At 46.2% G+C, this 19,073-nt stretch overlaps 1 protein-coding gene across 3 annotated transcripts in view; it reads left to right on the top strand.

The window, feature by feature from the left end:
• The window catches only part of sgsm1a (small G protein signaling modulator 1a), a 62,803-nt gene that overhangs the window by 5,369 nt on the left and 38,361 nt on the right, over nucleotides 1-19,073 (top strand). For 2 of the 3 annotated variants that reach the window (XR_010332784.1, XM_064353508.1), the window contains exons 1-2: nucleotides 2,170-2,296; nucleotides 2,437-2,480. The exons of the other annotated variant lie outside the window; for it this stretch is intronic. Coding sequence is in view for 1 of the 2 variants with exons in the window: in XM_064353508.1 (XP_064209578.1) it covers nucleotides 2,278-2,296; nucleotides 2,437-2,480 (63 nt within the window). In the remaining variant the exon portion in view is untranslated. Of the gene's footprint in view, nucleotides 1-2,169; nucleotides 2,297-2,436; nucleotides 2,481-19,073 lie in introns of those variants that run through there. 3 annotated transcript variants of the gene reach the window in all.

Genomic DNA, 19,073 nt, shown 5'->3' with positions numbered 1-19,073 from the left:
TTGGGGGAATACTAGAGCCAGAATTGAGTCCAGGCCCTTTATGCGTCTCAGTGGTAATAAGTCATAAGACCCAAACTAGGGCAGGCCAACAGCACCACCTATTGATGAAAAATATTTTGTGAGGATTTAAAAGAAAAAAAATAATAATTCTAATACACTACCCTGCAGTAAAATAAATATTACAAATCACTCTGTGGCATCTCAATAAATACACTATTAAGTAATATAGTATTTGCAAAACTTTCCATTTCACATCATTAGGCACGATACATAAAACTCAAATGGACTGGTATGTATGCAGGTATGTATTTAGATATAAAATCATCAAGGTTGAAATAGGAGGGAATATCTAACTGAATCGTCTGACTTTTGACAGTACATGACAGAACAGACCGAAGTACTAACCTCCGGCTTGGGTTCTTTGTTTAGTGGGGTTCACATTGTGACCACTAGGTGGCAGAAGATACACGTGCTAAACGCGATCAGCTCTCAACAGCTCAAAGCGTTAAATGATTGTCTTCTGTGTTTTGTTGCTGATATCTGTGAGGATAGAAAGGCTATAATTATTCTGTGAAGTAAAAACTAAATGTGGGAGTTGATGTTTTTCCAAGGCCAGTTAAATCACAATATTGGATTTCAAAAGCAGTACTGTCACTGACATGAATAAAAATAGGCATTCTGAATGAATGTGAAACAAATATATTACAGAAATGTCATTACTAAGAATAGATTCCTGACGTATCTCTTAAGCAAATGCTGTTCACTTGTGTTCATAGCAGAATGCTGCCATACTTTAAAAAAATTGTACATTTATACAGTCAGCCTTCCCAGTAATGAAGTGAAATCCTTCAATGCCACTCATGTGTGTCCTTGTGCTGATCCAAATTTCTGATGTGTTGTCTGCAAATCACTATTAGAAATCACTTGTCACATGACTGTGTGAAATTTATCTAATCACGTGACAAAAATATGCCCTCGTTCTGGCTCCAGAAACTCATCACTAGAGGATTTGAGTGCATTGAATTTTTAATACATTGAAAATACATGTGTACAGATTCATATGTCCTTGTTTGGCATAAGGTTATGGTTTTCCTCAAAATAGGCTGTCAGGCAAACGAGGTTCTGTTTGCAATCTATAGAGCACTCTAAATCGCATTACCCCTCAAAGCTGTTCTGCTTAATATACTTGTTTGCTCTGACCATTTTAACACCCGGCGATGGCGAGAGGACTCCAAAATCCGCGTCTACTGGTTCTGCCCAATTAGCTAAACTAATAGGCCTCAGATGGTTGCTTAGCAACACATCTTCTTGGTGAGGAAATGGTTTTGTGTGTTTGCGACCAAATTTCCTCTGGGCCGAGCTCATGATGCGATTGTGGTAGGATAGGAATAAGGAAAGGGGTAACGTGAATCCGGAAAAACCTACACCAGTATAAAAAATAAAAATAAAAAAAATTCCCTGACAGGCGACCAGTGATTCATATTTTTAACATGATAATACATTATCTTTTGAGGCATCAAATGTGAAGGCCCTACTTTTTAAACTGACATTTGTTTATATCAGTTTATATCAGATATTGAGTGTGCAAAAAAAAAATCTGTTATGTTCTGTTTTTCATCATCATAGATAGCTACCTGTTGCGCCGTGTATATTTCATACAGTACCCTGCAGTTCAAGTGAATATGCTATGTACCCTCTTTTGCATTTCAGAAACACTCCAGACAATGTATTGCGAAATATATAACGATTAGGAACATTCTCATTGTGTTCATTTCCCTATTTTTAATAAAGGCTAAAAACCCTTCTTTATGAGAACTGCTCATAAAATTTTAATGTATTCGTGGTCTTGTTTTTCTTATTCTTGTTTGGCGTAAAGTATTTCAAGTTTACAGCAGGAGCTAATGAAATATAACGTGTACACGGTCGGTATTTTGAGGATGGGCTATCCAAATGCCACGTGCCATACCGTTGGCTAAATGTATGTGCAGTGTCCATTTATTTTAATTAAATGTGCAGCGTGATTGAAGACGGTCATGTTTAATATTTTTTTAAAAACACGGTTGTATGTGTAATTGCAAGGTATTCCCGTCGAATTAGCCCTAGTTCTTCATATGTTTCATTTTTTGGCCCGGGGAGAACACGGTGGCGCTTTAAAGGGCGTATTGAATGGGGAATGAGCGCCGAGCGCCGCGCGCCACGGTATCAGTAGAACAGTAGCTAGCTACAGTATCTTCAGTCCGTGGTAGCCGCGAGGAGCTGTACTCGGATCCTGACTCCATGGCAACCGCAATGGCAGGTGAGAGGAAAATAATATCTTCTCCCCCATTTTTTTTTCCAAAATATGCCTTTAGAAATTAAATAACGTGTCAAAGTGAAAATAAACATAAACGCTATCTGTGGAAACAACGATATGTTGTTGTTTTTGTTTTGTTTTAGAAACAGAGATACGTCAGAAACTGCTGCGCACCGTCAAGAAGGAGGTGGGTGCTTTTCCGCTTGAACAATAATGTCCGAAAACAAATATGGAACTAACATTAGCTGGTTAGCTTACAAATCTAGCTAATCTACACGATACCTCCGACATGCGGGAGAAGGCGTGTCACGTTTCGTTTAATTGATTTGGCCTTCATATTTATTCTTTATGCAGTCAGTATCTGGATATTAGCTACGTATACTAGATGCATAAATGATGATTTGTCGCCTGTCCTCATGGAGAGGACAGTCATTGCTCGTCTTTATTAGGCAAGACGCTGTAGCTACGCGTGCCCTTTAACGTTGTCGTTTCAGCAACAAGAGACAATACGTTTATCAAAACAATATATTTTTTGGTGAAGACGTCCTTTGCGAATGCATTCAGATCGAATAATAAATAGCCTATGGTCTGATATAGGATGATAAAATCATAAATTGTAGTCTAAATCACGTTACAGAAGATGCTATTTATGCACTGTCTGAAATTTTCAGCAAGCTCGCTCACTTATCCTGTCTGTTTTTTTTTTTTGTTTGTTTTTTTACGTGGAAAGAACATACGGAATTGACAGCTCGACCATGGTGGCGCACGCGTTACTTATTTGATGATGCACCTCCCGGTTACAGTTGTTAATAACGTGCAGGAGACTTAATTAAAATGTCTGATTAAAAAAAAAAAACGGCACGCCTGTGATTAGTGGGAAAAGGGGTTGGGCGCAGACGTATATGGGTAGCGAACGTTCGGGTGCCACACAAACACTCTTTGATGTTTTGTAGAAGACTCTCCGGTGGTAGTCAGATTGATTGCTGGTGGACGGATAACACTTTTTTGTAATGAGGTGAATTTGATTTCCGCAACGTTAAACAGTAATATGGCCTTTTACGTTGACAGTCGTGGGGAAAATGATGAGATACGTACCCGCTCGTTATTGGTTACCCTATCATCTATTGTCTCAGAAGTGTTCTATCGTCACTTGTGAGCCACAGCTGTCGTGTTTCATGAATTCCCCTTGGGCATGTGGAATCTGTGAAAAGCTTTTTGTGTTCTACCCCCAACTGCTTAAAAGTCAATGCACCTGCTCACACAGGCCAATATGTAGAAGATGCTGTATGGAGTCGTCTCTGGCTCGTATGTTGTGGTTGCTAATGGTGTTAACAGCAGCATTGCATTTCTTGCTGTTTTCTGTGTGTGTGTGCGTGCGGGCGTGTGTGTGTTTTATTTTATTTAATCAATCATTGTACTGTTGCATTTGCTAAGATGGGGGTGGGGTGGCAGGTTACCCATCCCCATTTGGGGAGTTGGGGGTGGGGTGGGGAGCTAAGTTGAATATGGTTTGCTAGCACCGCATTCAAGACTCCTACCGCATTACCGCTCGGATTTCTCGATCTCTTAATGAGGTATCTGATGGCGGTTGTAAAAGGCTCTGCCACAGTGACGTTTCAGTTACTGCAGGATTTCATTTAACGGTGTTTTTATGCGCGCGCTAGTTGCTCTCAGGCCTGTGCGCTATGGTAACTGCTAATTCAGGCGACTGGCTGGAGCTGAAGTTGGGAAAAAACCACACTGTACCCCCGGCAAGAGGTAATATTAGCGAATTAATTTAAATAAAAGTAAGATCATGAGTCGCTCTTTTTCCTCTCGAGCTGTATTAGATTACGATTTGGCCGTCAAAGTTGAGTACGGCACTGGAGACGAAGCACCACAAAGGATTATATTTCATCAAAACTACACTATTTTTAAAAATAAAAAAACAAAAACAAACACCAAACACAAAAATAGAATTGGGGCTCCTGGATTTATTTCGGCCAAGCCGCTCGAGCTGGTTATAGACAACTCTGGCCTATGAAGGCCGCCATGTTCCTGGCATCACAGGTGTCTGTGAGTAAAGTGCGCTTGCGTTGCATTAAAATCACGGAAGCTGATGCCGTTCTCCAGAGCTGTGTGGCAGAAGTGGAAAACATCAGTGTTTGTCTCAGGAATACCAGAGTACAATATCCCCTGGGAGGAGAAGAAGGCCCATTTATAATCGATAAGCGTGATGTTATCCTAACAAACCGCAGTTTGTGTTTTGGCTAAAAAAAAAAAAAAAAGACTGCTCACTCTCGTAGACCTAGAACCACAGAACCACGACCAGGGAAGGCTTTTAGAAGGAGCAGTGCACATCTGTAGTGGAACAGAAGGACGTCATCTACACCCTTTTTGGACCCTCGGTGCCCACTTCAACTTCGAAGCCTTGGTCAAGGCACTTCTGTGGACCCAGATTTCCATTTTGCGTTTGCGTCGTTGTTCATGCGTGCCGAGGGCAGGTAGGATCCCCGCGATCCGCTGTCAATCTGGTCAAGTTAAACGTGACGGTTATCGCCAGGAAGGGACCAATCACAGAAGAGCTTTCGTCTGGCAAGATGCCATTGTGTCCCTTCGGCCATTGACCGTCTCATTGGTGCATGGAACATCGTGTGCCAACCAATAGGCTGAGAGCACAGACTACTTAAGGTCTCTGGCTTCTTCCTAAGACCAAAAGGGCTTGTTTAGCCAGTATTCATTCAGAAGATGCTTTTACCATCTTTGAATGGTTTAGATGTATCTGTTGGTAACCTCAGATATATACATTAGGTGTATGTGGATACACAGTGTGTGTGTGTGTTTCCCATTTGGGTAGCTGTGCTCAAATTGTGCCTGCTTCAGCCGAAACACTGCGGCAGTTTATTCTGGGGTACTGAATGTATTTTCAACAAACGCATTCATAAATGTGCGTGTGCCTGCGTGTGTGTGTGTGTGTGTGTGTGTGTGTACAGTGAGGTGTCTCCTGTTGACATCGTGTACCATCTGTAGTGCATAAGGTACGCCTAATTGAAAGGGTTTTTAATTGGCTTGGCTAAACTGCACAGCTCGCCCTCGTGCCACATCTCATTCTCATTCTGGGCGGAGCTCATTTGAATATAATGAATATCCCCTCACTTTCCTCTGGATAATAATTATTGTTAAAATTTGCAGCGTTGAATGGCCTCGCTGGCTTCAAGCAGCCCTCGCAATTAAGGAACCGATCTATTTTTTTTTTTCGGTGGTCGCAAATGCATCTGTCTCCGTCCTGCTCGGCTGTGGGGTCGGCATAGCTCAGGAGGTAAGAGCGGTTGTCCGGCAGGCGGAGGGTTGCCGGTTCGATCCCCCGCCCTGGGCGTGTCGAAGTGTTCCCTGAGCAAGACACCTAACCCCTAACTACTCCCAACGAGCTGATTGGTACCTTGCATGGCAGCCTTTCACCGTTGGTGTGCGAGTGTGTGTGAATGTGAGGCATCAATCGTAAAGCGCTTTGGATAAAAGTGCTATATAAATGTAGTCCATTTACCAGTTATTACCATTTACCATGCCCAATATGGTCCTGCTGTTTTTGGTTTGCGTGCCTGTTTCCCCCTTCTGCATGCTGGTCCATCGTTTGTCCAGAGCTCAACCCTGAACGAGCGGTGAATTTGTTCACTGTGCCCAGCTATGGCAGGTCATTGAATTAAAAGACCGTGAGGTTTTCTCTTTAAAGGTCCAAATGTGTGTATGTGGCAGTCCATGCAACAGCTAACGAGTATTCCTTGATGAACACATTCCTGCAGTGTTGCTGTACATCAAGGAGGTCAGATGGGTGGGAAATATTAAAATCAGACATATGGCCCCTGCTGTTGGACCTTGAAGGATAACTTTTTATTTTATTTTTATTTTGACCCATTTTTCCTTACTAATTCCACCACACTGATCAGTTTTGATAATCATTTTGTCACATCTTTCTTTGTGTGCTAGAACTTCTCCACTCTGCTTTGCAATGCAGTCTAACAGGGCCTATAAAATGGCTTCTGAATATGATTTTCCACCAAAATAAAATCTCGATTAGCATCTACAGATAGTATTTAATAGATTTAACTGTGAGTAGGTGTTTCTCCCAACTTTAATCATAATATTAAATACGTCTTTGCACTATAGAAACACTTCCTTACTTGCACTGTGGGGGGCTGTAATAATGTGCACTGGAGGGGGGGTTGTATTGGTAGAGTTTGTGTCACTACAGGAACTTTCTTGGCATGGCGTAGTGCGCTTCTCTGCTTGCCCTAGTTCTCACCGAGATCGATGTATGCTTCCGCTGAAAAAAGTGGTCCATCAACTGCGAGATCAGACGCCTGGTAACGGACTGATTCCGAATTACGGAAATAAATGCCCCCTTCAGGCCATGCGGTCATTAATTTGCGGGAGGTTATTTTATGGGCATTACAAGGCCGGTTTGTGTGGCCCTGCTGGACTGCACTGCAAAGGAGAGTGAAGTGGTTCTCGGGGTTGACCCGTCAATCAATCAATCAAAAAAAAGCTCCACAAAGAAAAATGTGACGAAATTATTATTGTTACCGATTCAGGTGGAATTAGTTTCAGGAAAATTGGTCCAGGTCAGAAAGAAAAACCCCCCAAATTTTTTCCTGTAACACTCTGTGGAGTGCCCTGGCTCCGCCCTGGTTGGGCGGTGTTCACACCTGTGTTTGCACAGGTAGAAGGACACGCTCATAAAGGCACTGGCTTCTGATAGGAGCGTGCAGGGCAGGAGTTTGCCCAGCGTTTACTTTGCTTTATCAATCAGTGTTTTTTTTTTTAAGCCTGTCTGCTTGTTTAGGATAAGGTTTCAGGCTACAGCTAGGCTTGTACCTAATTAATCATTTTGACCTTAAAAGCTTTTTAACTCACTGCCCTAAAGTGGCTGCCTTCTGATCTAATTTCCTAATAAGTATAGCCTGGTAACATTAAAAAATCAGGTAGGATATATATATTATTGTTGCTAATCATAACACAACATAACATAACGATGAGAACTGGCCATTCAGCCCAACAGTGCTCGCCATTTTCCTGACTAAATTGTACCTAGTGCTCCGATTACTGACAGACTAGAGAGTATCTAACACCGTATCAAGCCTATCATTGGGGGGAAAGTAATTTGCGCTGAAAAGGATAACTCTGTGAATGTCTCATTTTGACAGATTTCCAGAAATGCTGGATAAATATCCAGAGCGGTTAAGAAACCGAATTCGGTTCAAGGATAATTAGACGCCATTAAACCGAGGCCTGGGAAATTCATGAATAGCCTAGTTTTCGTTCCCTCCCCCCACCTCGAAACTGACTCACGCTGCTGTTGCAATGGGCCCGCAATAAAAATGTGTGACTAACATTAATCGCGACCGCAGTGCAATAATATTAATATCCAGTAGCGCAAACGGTCCCCTGAACGCATCGCTGAATTCTTCGCCCCAGCTGCTCGTCCGTCATACTTTGGCAAACAAAAAAACACGTTGCGCATTATGCCTCTGCAGCTTGGTGCACCACGCCAGTTCCTGATCTCATGGAAAGTCAGTGAAGCCATTTTCTTTTAACCCTTTAAGGTGCGAGATCTCAAGTATGTGATTGGAGTGTTCTTGACTGAACATTCTAATGCTGATGTGACAGTCGCCACTGGCAATTGAAGGCAATGGAGTTCCAGAACTACTGACGCCGAATTTTGAAAAACATTCCGAAAAGCCTACTTTTCAAAAAGGTTAACTGTTGCAGGTGCCTAACTGGCCAAAATATCAGCATATGAAGGTTAAGGGGAGCTTCTTCCAATCAACTGCCATTTTGGCTTCTGTATTTGTTCTATAAGTGCGAACTCACAATTCCCTGAACTACCTGACAACATAACTAGCTATGCAGATATTCAACTTGAAACCATGTGGTTCGTTAGCTAAGTGGCTTGCCTCTAAGCACCAACTGGCCACTTGGCTAACTACCATTAATTTCTTCTCAAGTAGAGAATCTCAGGTCCTCCAGATGTTATTGGGAACAAGGGAGGATGCTGGTGTGGTTATTGACCACGGATCTATGACTGGCAAAGTACGACCAAGTATTGATTCCTGTAGGATCGATGTAGTATCGTGTGTGGTGAAGCATCAGTGTAGGATTGATCTAGCGGGAACCAATTTGAGGAAGAACTTGCCGGGGGCAGTTTCAGGCATGTTCACATACATTTTATTATTTATTTTTTTATTTTATTTATTATTGAAGATATGCTGTGTGCTGAAAAAGCAGCGTCCCCCTCATGTTCCGGTTGTGGTTTTGTGTTCGGATACGGCTTTAGTCAGTTTTCAGCACTTGGGCTGTGTGTAGGCTGTGCAGGTGAAATCCATCGGTCAAGGTGGGTAGTTTTAAGTCTCTTCCCTGGGGAGGGAAGGAGAGAGGGGGAGAGAGAGAGAGAGATAGAGAGGTAGGGAGGGAGGGAGGGAGAGAGAGTGAGGGAGGGAGTGAGAGAGAGAGAGAAGGAGGGAGGGAGGGAAGGAAGTAGAGAGGGAGGGAGAGAAGGAGAGAGGGAGAGATAGAGAGGGAGGGAGGGAGAGAGAGAGCGAGGGTGGGAGTGAGAGAGAGAGAGAGAGGAGGGAGGGAGGGAAGGAAGGAAGTAGAGAGGGAGGGAGAGAAGGAGAGAGGGAGAGATAGAGAGGGAGGGAGGGAGTGTGAGAGAGAGAAGGAGGGAGGGAGGGAGAGAGAGAGTGAGAGCGAGGGAGGGAGTGAGAGAGAGAGAGAAGGAGGGAGGGAGGGAGGGAGAGAAGGAGAGAGGGATGGAGGGAATCGCGGGGAAGGTAAATCGCAGGTGAAAGAGGAGAATGAAAGCTCCCTGGAAATCCCTTGCGTAACCGAACCCCTGGTGAGGACGCAGTGTCACTGGCGCCGCTGAGATTCATTTTCGCACGGCCATGGCGGGGGCTGATGCTTTGGCCTTTTTCTCCGGCACAAGCAAGAAGACAGCCAGCCCCGCGTTTCGCTAGAGCGGTGGAGGAGCGATCTTTCCGTGCGGTGCAAAGCCCCCCGTGTGCATCTATTATTGATGGCCTCCTATTTAAAGCAACAGCGTCTGGTTTTATTGTCCAGCTTATCGGGGCATCAAGGGATTTTTCCACCAGGAAGTGATCTGTAGCATGCTATCATATAGCATACATTTGTGTCATTAGTGCGTTTGTCTGTGCAGAGCTTTAAATAAATGGCTTTTCTTTTGGGGGAGAAAAAAGACTACAAGGAACCCTGGAAATCGGCGACATTTTAGGTTGATGCCCTAATCACGTGCCAGTCAATATTTCTGATGTCCAACCAGGAATTTTCCCCGGGTTTAATGTCATCATAGAACAAACCAGTGGGACCACCCAATCAGAGGCCTCTACACGCACGTCTTTCAGAGGGAGGCTCTGCAGTGTCAGGGACTGCCGCTCGTCTCCAGCCGCGTGGAGCCAAGTGGCAGTTGAGCCCGCTTACGTAAGCCTCGGAGCGCTGTTACGCCAACGCAACATCGGCAACGGGGGCTTCCCAGGGTGCACCTCCTGAAACTCAGAAGGTTGAGCTGGGCACAGCTCGGGCGGGGCAAAATTCGCTGTGACGCACGTGGGCTATGCTGGAAGTCTCCTCCCCCCCACCCCCCGCCAGGTCGTGTCCCGATTGTAGCAGGTGTGCACTGAGGCGGCACAGAAAAAGTGGGAGGAGCCTCAGAATGGGAGGGGCCTCGGGGAACCTTCTCCTCTGCCAATTAAACGAGCTCCTCGGCTTCCTGTGGAGACCTCCGTCTGGCACCGCCTCCCTGCCATAGGCTGCATTTGGAGCATGTCCGGCTGCCCAGCAACAGCACCGCCAAGGACATTACGAAGAGAGGACACAGCAATGGCTTTTTTTTAATAAAGACGATCATTTTTAGCGGTTTGGAATACATTTTGCCTCCTACATTTTCACCACACATTTTGCAAAAAAATTTTTTTTTTAAATCACAGACTGTATAGACTGCCCAGATGGTCACCTCCTTTTATTTCATTCTGTCCTGTCTGCTTCCTAACAACCGGAGGTTCCGGTCGTTAACGTGCGTTTCCGGTGCCATATTAAAACAGCGCGGAACATCCGTTCACAGCAGGGCTGTCCTTGGCAGTGCGCTCACATGAATATTCGCGAGACGACAAACAAATCGGAACGCGTCAGCTTCCGTGTTCCGGAAGCCAGAACTTTTAAGAACACGGAACTGAGAACACAGAACGCAGCTACGCAGTGTACTAACACTCCACCAATTATCTTCTGTAGGTCTAAGAATCACCGGTACCGTGAAAATAGCAAGCCCAGCGAACAAACGTGCTGGTTGGTTTAGGGGGTGAAGCAAACCAGCCATTATCAACCTGTACCGACACCTGGTTCGACGATGTTATTTGCACTATACATTCCGTGAATCCCCTTTCTCTCACATGAATTGTTTGAATCACAATGTTGAAATTCACCTTTTCCTTCCGTGAAATTATTTTTCAGTGAACGGACCCACAGCGGCCTTTAAGAGAGATTCAGCACACCGTGCTGCAGCTGGACTGCCGACAGGCACGATTCACGCGTTTGCTATAATACAGTGGGGGAGAGAAAAAAACCCCCCGAACTCATAATGAATTACCTGAATTGTTAGGCGACAGGAAATTGCGAAGGAAATTGAACTGCCTCTCGGGCACGGGCGTGCGACCACAGCCTTATTCCGTACAGGTCCCCGCGGCAACCGCCGTGGATTTTTTTCTTTTTTTTATTGAACCGCAATAATAACCTGAAAACATTTTTTTCCCCACTTCCACAGCGCGGTTAATCATCTGCATTTGTCTTTCGATAATGAATAAAAATAACGCGGGTGTGCGCGAGAGAGCGGAGACGCTGTTCGCCAGCTGAGCGATGATATTAATAAACGCGCCTGGCGGACGTGCCTTCCCTCCCGACCGATGGGGTCTGCGGGAGCGGTGTACATCAGAAAGTGTGTGCGGACTGCTTGTGACCGGCCCCCTTCCGCCATTACCTGGGTCAGTGCTGAGGATCACGCTCATCTTTTTCATCAGCAAATATTGTGAGGTCAAGGCCTGTGGCTGCGCAGTCTCTCTCTCTCTCTCTCTCTCTCTCCCTCTCTCTCTCTCTCTCCTTCTCTCTCTCTCTGTCTCTCTCTCTCTCCCCTTCTCTTCTCTCCTCTCTCTCTCTCCTCTCTCTCCCTCCTCTCTCTCTCTCTCTCTCTCTCTCTCTCTCCTTGCCCTCTCTCCCTCTCCCACTCTCCTTCCCTCTCTCTCTCTCCCTCTCTCCTCTCCTTCTCTCTCTCTCTCTCTCTCCTCCTCTCTCTCTCTCTCTCCTTGCCTCTCTCTCTCTCTCTCTCTCTCTTTCTCTCTCTCTCTCCAGATCGCCTGCGGTACCAACAGGAACTGCTGTCCACACTAGCCCATGAGATATTTTGATTGAAATCCTGTTGGACAACAAGATAGACCCAGTTGTGGGCACTGATGTAATGCGCTTTATGAGTTGGGAAATTTTGGCTCATAACTAAGATGGAACTCCAGGGTGTGTCGACTTGGTAGGTTAATGGTAGGGAACTGGGCTCCTAACTAAATGGTTCCAGGTTTGATTCCCATTTCGAACACGCTGCTCTTGTATCCTTGAGCGAGGTACGTAAACCGAATTGGTTCTGCCTATACCCAGCTGTAAAATGGATGCTACGTACGCTGTGTTCATCGCTCTGGATTAGAGTGTCTGCTGAACGCTTGTAATGGAATGACACACCCGCAGTCACCCAGTGAACTTTGCACCGTCGCAGAAGTTGAGAAACCGACCCATCATTTATATGACATCTTTTTTAATTTCACAGGCCTAGGTGCGATTTTCACACCTACAGTTTTTTTGTTAATTACTTTACTTTGACTGATTTTTTTTTTTTTTTTTTGGGAAACACTTTTTATAGGCACCTCTGTCACGGAAAAGCCTAAGGCATTTAATCACTGTCTACATCTCGCTCATTAAGCCATGAATTTGTGGCAAAACCACAAAGGAGAACATATAGCCTACCTTTGGCTGCATAAAGGAAACATGGATTTGTTGGATTATATTTCCAGTTTGAATGGCGGTTCATACATTCCAGTGCTTGTTCAATTTACACAGTGGCTAATCTCACGATGCCGCCCCTATACATCCTTATAATTTGGCTAAATGGAGATTGTAAGTGCAGTTTAAAAAGCCCACGACCTTTAAAGTATTTCAGACGAAAAACCCAACCCCCCGTGGCACTGACAGTACTGCGATATCTGCCAAATCGGCACTGCCATTTACCAAAGACGCAAGGTCACGTTCGTCAGTCGGCTGCCATTTTGTTTCGTGCCCCAGCACGGTGGGATGAATGAAACCGATAAAAAAAAAAAATGAATTGTTAATTCTCGTTATCGTTTTCGTATTTTGTTCTGGGGGCTGTTGATTGGCTGCGCTGCAGATAACGGACAGACTGAGAAGATGATGTTCCCCACGATCTGGCATTTATGATGAATCCGTAATCGGGCAGCGCGTACATTACCTGAGGTACTGACCCGGGACCCAGACAGGAACACTCCCTGTGGTACAGAGCCCTCTTACAAAGTCCAGCTCTAATAAGCACCATGGCCCAGACAGGGGTCTGATTTTTTTTTTTCCTGGCAGTGAGACAGACTTTTAGAAATTACCTCCCCTCCCCCTTATCTCCCCCCCACTGTATTTAATAATGTGGTAATTTGACTTAGGGCTGTGTACTGTTTGTGCTTGAGTAAGCCTGAAAGCACATTTGACGGGTAATTTCCCAGTGCTCTTCCACTCCCTGTTCCCCTTTGGAGAAGGTTATCAAATTGACCCCCACCCCCCCCCCCCCCCCCGGAAATCCCTGAAATTGCGTGCCTTCAGATGCCTACCTGGCCCCCTGCGCCCCCGTCCTCAATAACATGATGCAGAAAAGTGGCTGGGGGGGAGGCGGTGGTGTGGGTGTGGGAGGGGGGATGGGGAAGGGGGGGTTGGGGTCGGGGATTCTGCTCTGGGAGTTCACACTAGACTAGACCGGGAAATTGCATTTTCCGTGTTGCCGTGGCGAGAGAGAAAATGGCGGGTGCGCGGTGTGATTGGAGAAGGCCTCGGATTACAGGCGTGAGTGCAGCGCTCTCCGCGCGGCTCATACCGCCTGACCCAGACTGGGGGGTGGGGGGTTGGGGGGGGTGGGGGGGGAGCTGTTTTGCTCACAGGCAGAAGGGAGGTAGCAGGTATATATACGCGTTTGGCGCTAACTAAGTAGCGGGACGCGCGGTCGTCACCGTTACGATAATCACGGCGGCCTTCGTCACGGACGCGCGCGCACACACCTCGCTCCGTGTATATACGCGGCTGTGAGTCATCGCGGTTGTGAGCGAAAGTTCCGCCCGTACACCCCCCCCACCCCCACCTGAGCGTTACGGAAGAGGAGCCGGCGTTCTCGGTTGCAGCGTGGGAGTCGGCTCGGTGCGTGGTTTTTTTTTTTCGTTGTTGTTAGCGTAGCCGGGGGGTATAAGATTCCCTCACTTCACGTCTGACTGCGAGCTTTACCCACTCGTGAGTCATACCGAGCTGCTGCTAATTATAGCCTGGAACGCGGCACAAGGCCGACGCATCGGCTGTTGAACCTTTCCTGCGGCGTTGTGTACATGGAGGACGCATTCCTAGCCCACCCACCCAACCAACCAACCAACCATCCCCTCGCAAAAAAGCGTAGTTCAATAAATCAAAAGGAAATATAAAATGTTAGCCATTTCTGGTTGCTGAGACGTAGCGGCGCAGAGCGAGGAGAGCTTGTGTGTGTGTGTGTGGGCCTGGTCCTTCATGGACCACAGTCTCCATAGTTGGGAGGAGGCAATTACACGGGGGGACCAGTTGCAGATATCAAAGGACGGAAGGTGCATTAGCTGGCTGGTCGGCTGAAAGGCCGGTGGACTGAGGATCGTCTCTTTGGAGACGGCGGGGGTGGGGTGGGTGGGGGGGTGGCGGGGGGGGGGACAGAACACTGACACTCAAAAGCGGGGAGTAAATGCTGGGGCTGGGAGGGCCGACCTCTTAGACAGTGAGTCAAGGGGCAGGATGAAGGCTCAGAGAACAGGGAGGGTTTGCATGAATGGATGAATGGATGAATGAATGGATGAAAGAATGGATGAATTGAATGAATGAATGAATAGATTGAAAGAAACATTGACACAAATTTACATAGCACTTTTCCAGTCGCTCAGAGTGCTTTACAGTGATGAGTGGGAACTCGCCTCTCCCACCACCAATGTGTAGCACCCACCTGGGTGATGCGCGGCAGCCATTTTGCGCCAGAACGCTCACCACACATCAGCTGAGGTGGAGAGAGAGAGAGAACAAAATATTTAGCCAGTTTAATCAGGGGATGATTAAGGTGGCCGGCTGAGAGAACCAGGTTGGGGAATTAGCCCGGTCTGGAGTTAGCCCTACCAATGTATCGTGGCCATTGGGAGCAGCTAAGGCACCAAACCTGTAATGGCCATTTAGAGCTGCTAAAAAAAAAAAGTCCACTGCTGTCCGGCTTCAACAAAATTTGCATTTGAGACAATAGAGATATTTGAAGCTAGCGAGAATGTGGCCATGTTCTAAATGGGCCCATTCTCTACGCGTGATTATTTCACATAATGTGCGCACAGCTGAATTCATTGCATTTCAAGTTGCACAAAGGAACTCAATCTCTTTTTAATGACTTTTTAATTTTTTTTTTGGTGACGGTGGCAGGTTCCGTGCGTCGACATGCATGTCAGCCGCTGTTTAGTTTAGCTACGGGTTGGAGTTTTGCAGTTTTGCTTGTGTGTGACTAGAAGCACAGAGATCCGTTTTTTTTGTGGAAAAAGGGAATTTTGGCTCATTATTGTGACTGTGGTGGCTTGATAAGGTGTTGCTGTTAGTCAGTGATGACTCTTTCAAAGGTTCCTCATTTCCGTGCAGTCTGTGGAGATGTGCTGCGTTTGGACATCATCTCATCTGGTTTCTGATTATATTTCCAGTCAAGCTTTACATCACGCACATATTGGCTTTGCCTAAAAAAAAAAGAGGCTCTTTGACAGGACTAGTATTATAAGGCATTGAGCTAAAATAAATAAATAAAAATAGAACAAAATGTCATACCCCCCATTCTGATAACGCCATCGTTGTTGTCACGTGCTGTACATCTGCTTGGTGGAGAATTGGTATTTCCTCCTGTCGCCAACATCGATCGCGGCAGTATATCGCTGCTTAAAATGAAATGACATTATTATCTGTTTAACCCTGGTTTTGATGCAAACTCTGAGTCACCGCCGATATGCTCCCCCAGTACCGCTTGTTCAGATGTATTAATGGTGTGATGTTCTGAATAAGTAACCAAGGGAACTCGGAATACTGAGCAAATGTACTCAGGTCAGCGAAACCTCTTCCCGACTGACTTTAAAAAAAAAAAAGAATTTTAATGGATATATTCGTTATGTGGACCGTTGAATCAGTGATCTCGTCAGCGTGGGTGGTGTTCAATAACGCGCGTATGGTGTCTCTCCAGTGCACTGTAGTCATCGTAGACAAAACAAAAATGGCTGCTTGTCACAAACCTAAAGAAAAAAAAATTGTTTTCCAACACTTGAATTGTGGGAAGGCTGCATACCTCCCAGTCTCTTACCGAATAAAGAAGAAGAAGAAGAAGAAGAGTCTCTCCACCGAAATAACTGCCAGTTCTTATTGCCTCCACTGGGACTCGAGCAGTCTTGCTTACTGTGTGCCCCCACACTTAGAGTCCGCGGTGGATTTGGAGGGGAACGCAGGGCGAAAACTAATCACCCGGCGAGTGTTTTTGAAAAATTGCACGCTACCTTTCTGGGGGGGGGGAGTCTCTGGTGAAACACTTTTCATGTGCCCTTGTGGGATCGTCGCTGAGATTTCCTTTTTCCGCGCATTTTATGGACTGCCTCTCGCTAATCCGCTCTCCGAAGGGAAGCTGCACAACAACAGGAAATTACTGTCTGCCAGGAGGCCTGTTAGGAGGCATAATTTTCCAGATGCTAATGAACTGGGGCATTGGACAAAAAAAAAAAATGCCCTTTTGTTGTCAGGGCTTACAGCCAAAGCCGTGTGCTGGTCACCCGCGTCAGTTTAGCAAGTCTGGGGTCAGGGGTGAGCCGGCTGTCGAACCACGCGGTGAGCTTCTCCTGCCAGGTAGCTGGAGCTAAGCTAGCTAACCTGCTGGGCTCGGTTAGCACTGGGACTGAAGGCCTTCCGGGAAGAATCAAGTTTTACGCTGGAAATAGTCTTGTTGAGCCAGTAGGCAGCAGTCTTTTCACTCTACCAAGATTTTCTTTTAAACCAATGCTCTTGTACAATGATGGGGACATTGTGGTGTAGGAGTCTTCATCTTTCAGATGAGACAGTAAACCAAGTTCCTTAAAGACTTGGTCTTTAAAGGACCCATGGCACTTGCAAAGATGACTTGCCTTTCTCAATATGGCCGTCTCACAATCCCCCAGTTTGTTTGGCTAATTAATCCCTCCCACTCAATCTCACCTGGTGTCTGATGAGCTCTGGCACAAAATGGCTGCCGTGCTTCACCCGGGTGGGGGAGGCATCATTCATTAAATGCTAATCTCCACCATGAATGTTTACAGGAGAATCCCAAACCACTGCCTCCTAGCATCCTCCATTGCAGCTCGACGCCTGATGGTTTTATAACTTTTTTGAAGAGCCTAACTGGGGTAGGGGGCAGCAAAAGCCTGAGACTCTGAAGGACAATTTACTGCCGTTGTTGTGCGCGGTTGCATGAATAGCAAAACGCTCATGGACCTCTCTGTATGTGACAATGAATCAGCAGCTGCTTGTGCGGTTTCATATTGTTAATGATGCAATCCAGGCTGCAATCAGCCAATTTGCTGAAAGGGTTTTCCATCGGTTCTGATTACAGTTTAGAGCCAGTTGATGCAAATTATATGGGGGAGTGCCTGGCAAACGGAGATATTATCTGAAGATAATGAACGTTTCCCTCTAATGTATATTTAGCTGGGCGGTTATCCTATGCCTTTAGCTTTTATAGATTATTTGCAGCAATAATCTCGTGATTTTGGATAGCGTATAAATGGTTTAGAAACTTGCCTTTACATTTGTGTAAATTGCATTAGATTAATGGGACTTAATGACACTGTTATCCAAAGCAAATTCGAAATGGAAACGCAAGTCGAAAGATCGGGGATCTGAAGTGCAGTAGAAATATCATCCCTAGAGAAATTGCAAATTCAGGAAGTGCGGAAGTGATTGACAGCTCAACCACTACCCTAGTGAACATTAATCTTAGCTGTCAAAGGAAAAAAAAAACAAGAACTACCCTACTGAGCATGAAACTACATTATGCGAACCACCGGCTCTATAAACAGTACAGTTACACGTAATCTGGTGTTAGCCTGGGTAAAGCTGCGGGGGGAGGTCAGTTTGGAGGAGCCAACGTGCAGTCTGAAGAAGCTGGGCTGCAGTCCTTGTCAGAAGATTGGGATTTGACCAGTGTACACTGTGGATGCTGTGTATTGCGGGTTCTGCTGTTATTCTCGCACAGTTTCTCTCTCTTGCCTTCCCGGTGAACATTTCCAGTGTGTGCAAAGTCGGTGAAAAGCCTACGTCGTTCCGGTGAAAACGCGGCTACGTTCGGATGAAAAGTGAAAGTTTTCCGCCTCGACAATGACGTGGCCGGGTATAAACCTGAGCTATATTGGGGTTAACCTATTCCCTTCATGTCCGAACGTATCTCCACCTCGATTTACAGCCCCGAAGACAATCTGGATTCCAGGCTTTTTTGCACACGGGCTTGTCGGTTGGCTGTAATTGCTAAGAGTTGTGTGTTGTGGTCGACGGTGCTGGTGCTGGCCGCCTTGTTTGAAGCTTGTTCTTTCGTGCCCTTGCGTCAGCCGATGGCCTGGTCCCTTTTCCTCCTCCGTGTTTTTTTTAAACAGATCTGTTGCGTCACCCTTCAATACGAATGGGTGATGCTTCAATTAATGAGGGGACAAAAAGGGGTAATTATTTTGGGGAGGGGGTGGTGGGGGGGGGTTGGTCTCCATTGTGTCTGAAAGAAAACAGCAAACGCCGAGGCCCCCCACCTCCCCCCGGCATGGGCAGCGGAATGGGCCTGATGGGACATTGAGTCCCTGATGCCTGATGGGACATTGAGTCCCTGATGCTTTACTGTCTGTACATTCTCTTCAGCGGTGATAATTTCACCAATCACATTTCAGTCAAAGTCCTTAAAGCCGTGGGTGCAGTGCTGTCTCCCCCCTTCTCTGTCTCTCTCTCTCTTTCTGTCTCTTTTTATCTCTCTGTCTCTTTATCTCTCTTTCTCCCTTCCTCTCTGTTTTTCCCTCTCTCTCTGTCTCTCTCCCTCTCTCTCTTTTTTATCTCTCTCTGTCTCTTTATCTCTCTTTCTCTCTTAATCTCTTCCTCTCCCTTTCTCTCTCTCTCTGTCTGTCTCTCTCTCTCTTTTTATCTCTCTCTCTCTCCCTCCCTCTCCCTTTCTCCCTCTCTCTCTGTCTCCCCATCTGAGATCCGGCAGACGCTTGTGGATGACTCATTCACCCATCCAGCTCAGCGTGAGCTTATCACTCTCTCTCTCTCTCTCTCTCTCTCTCTCCTTCTCTTTCTCTCCCCTTCCATCTCGTGCTCTCTCTCTCTCTCTCTCTCTCTCTCTCTCACTCACTCTCTCCCTTCCTCTCTCTCTCTCTCTCTCTCACTTCCATCTCGCGCTCTT

This window comes from Anguilla rostrata, chromosome 10, assembly GCF_018555375.3.
Source record: "Anguilla rostrata isolate EN2019 chromosome 10, ASM1855537v3, whole genome shotgun sequence".
In the NCBI taxonomy this organism is placed as follows: domain Eukaryota; kingdom Metazoa; phylum Chordata; class Actinopteri; order Anguilliformes; family Anguillidae; genus Anguilla; species Anguilla rostrata.
Note: the sequence above shows the minus strand (reverse complement) of the source record. Positions and strands in the feature narration are given on the sequence as shown.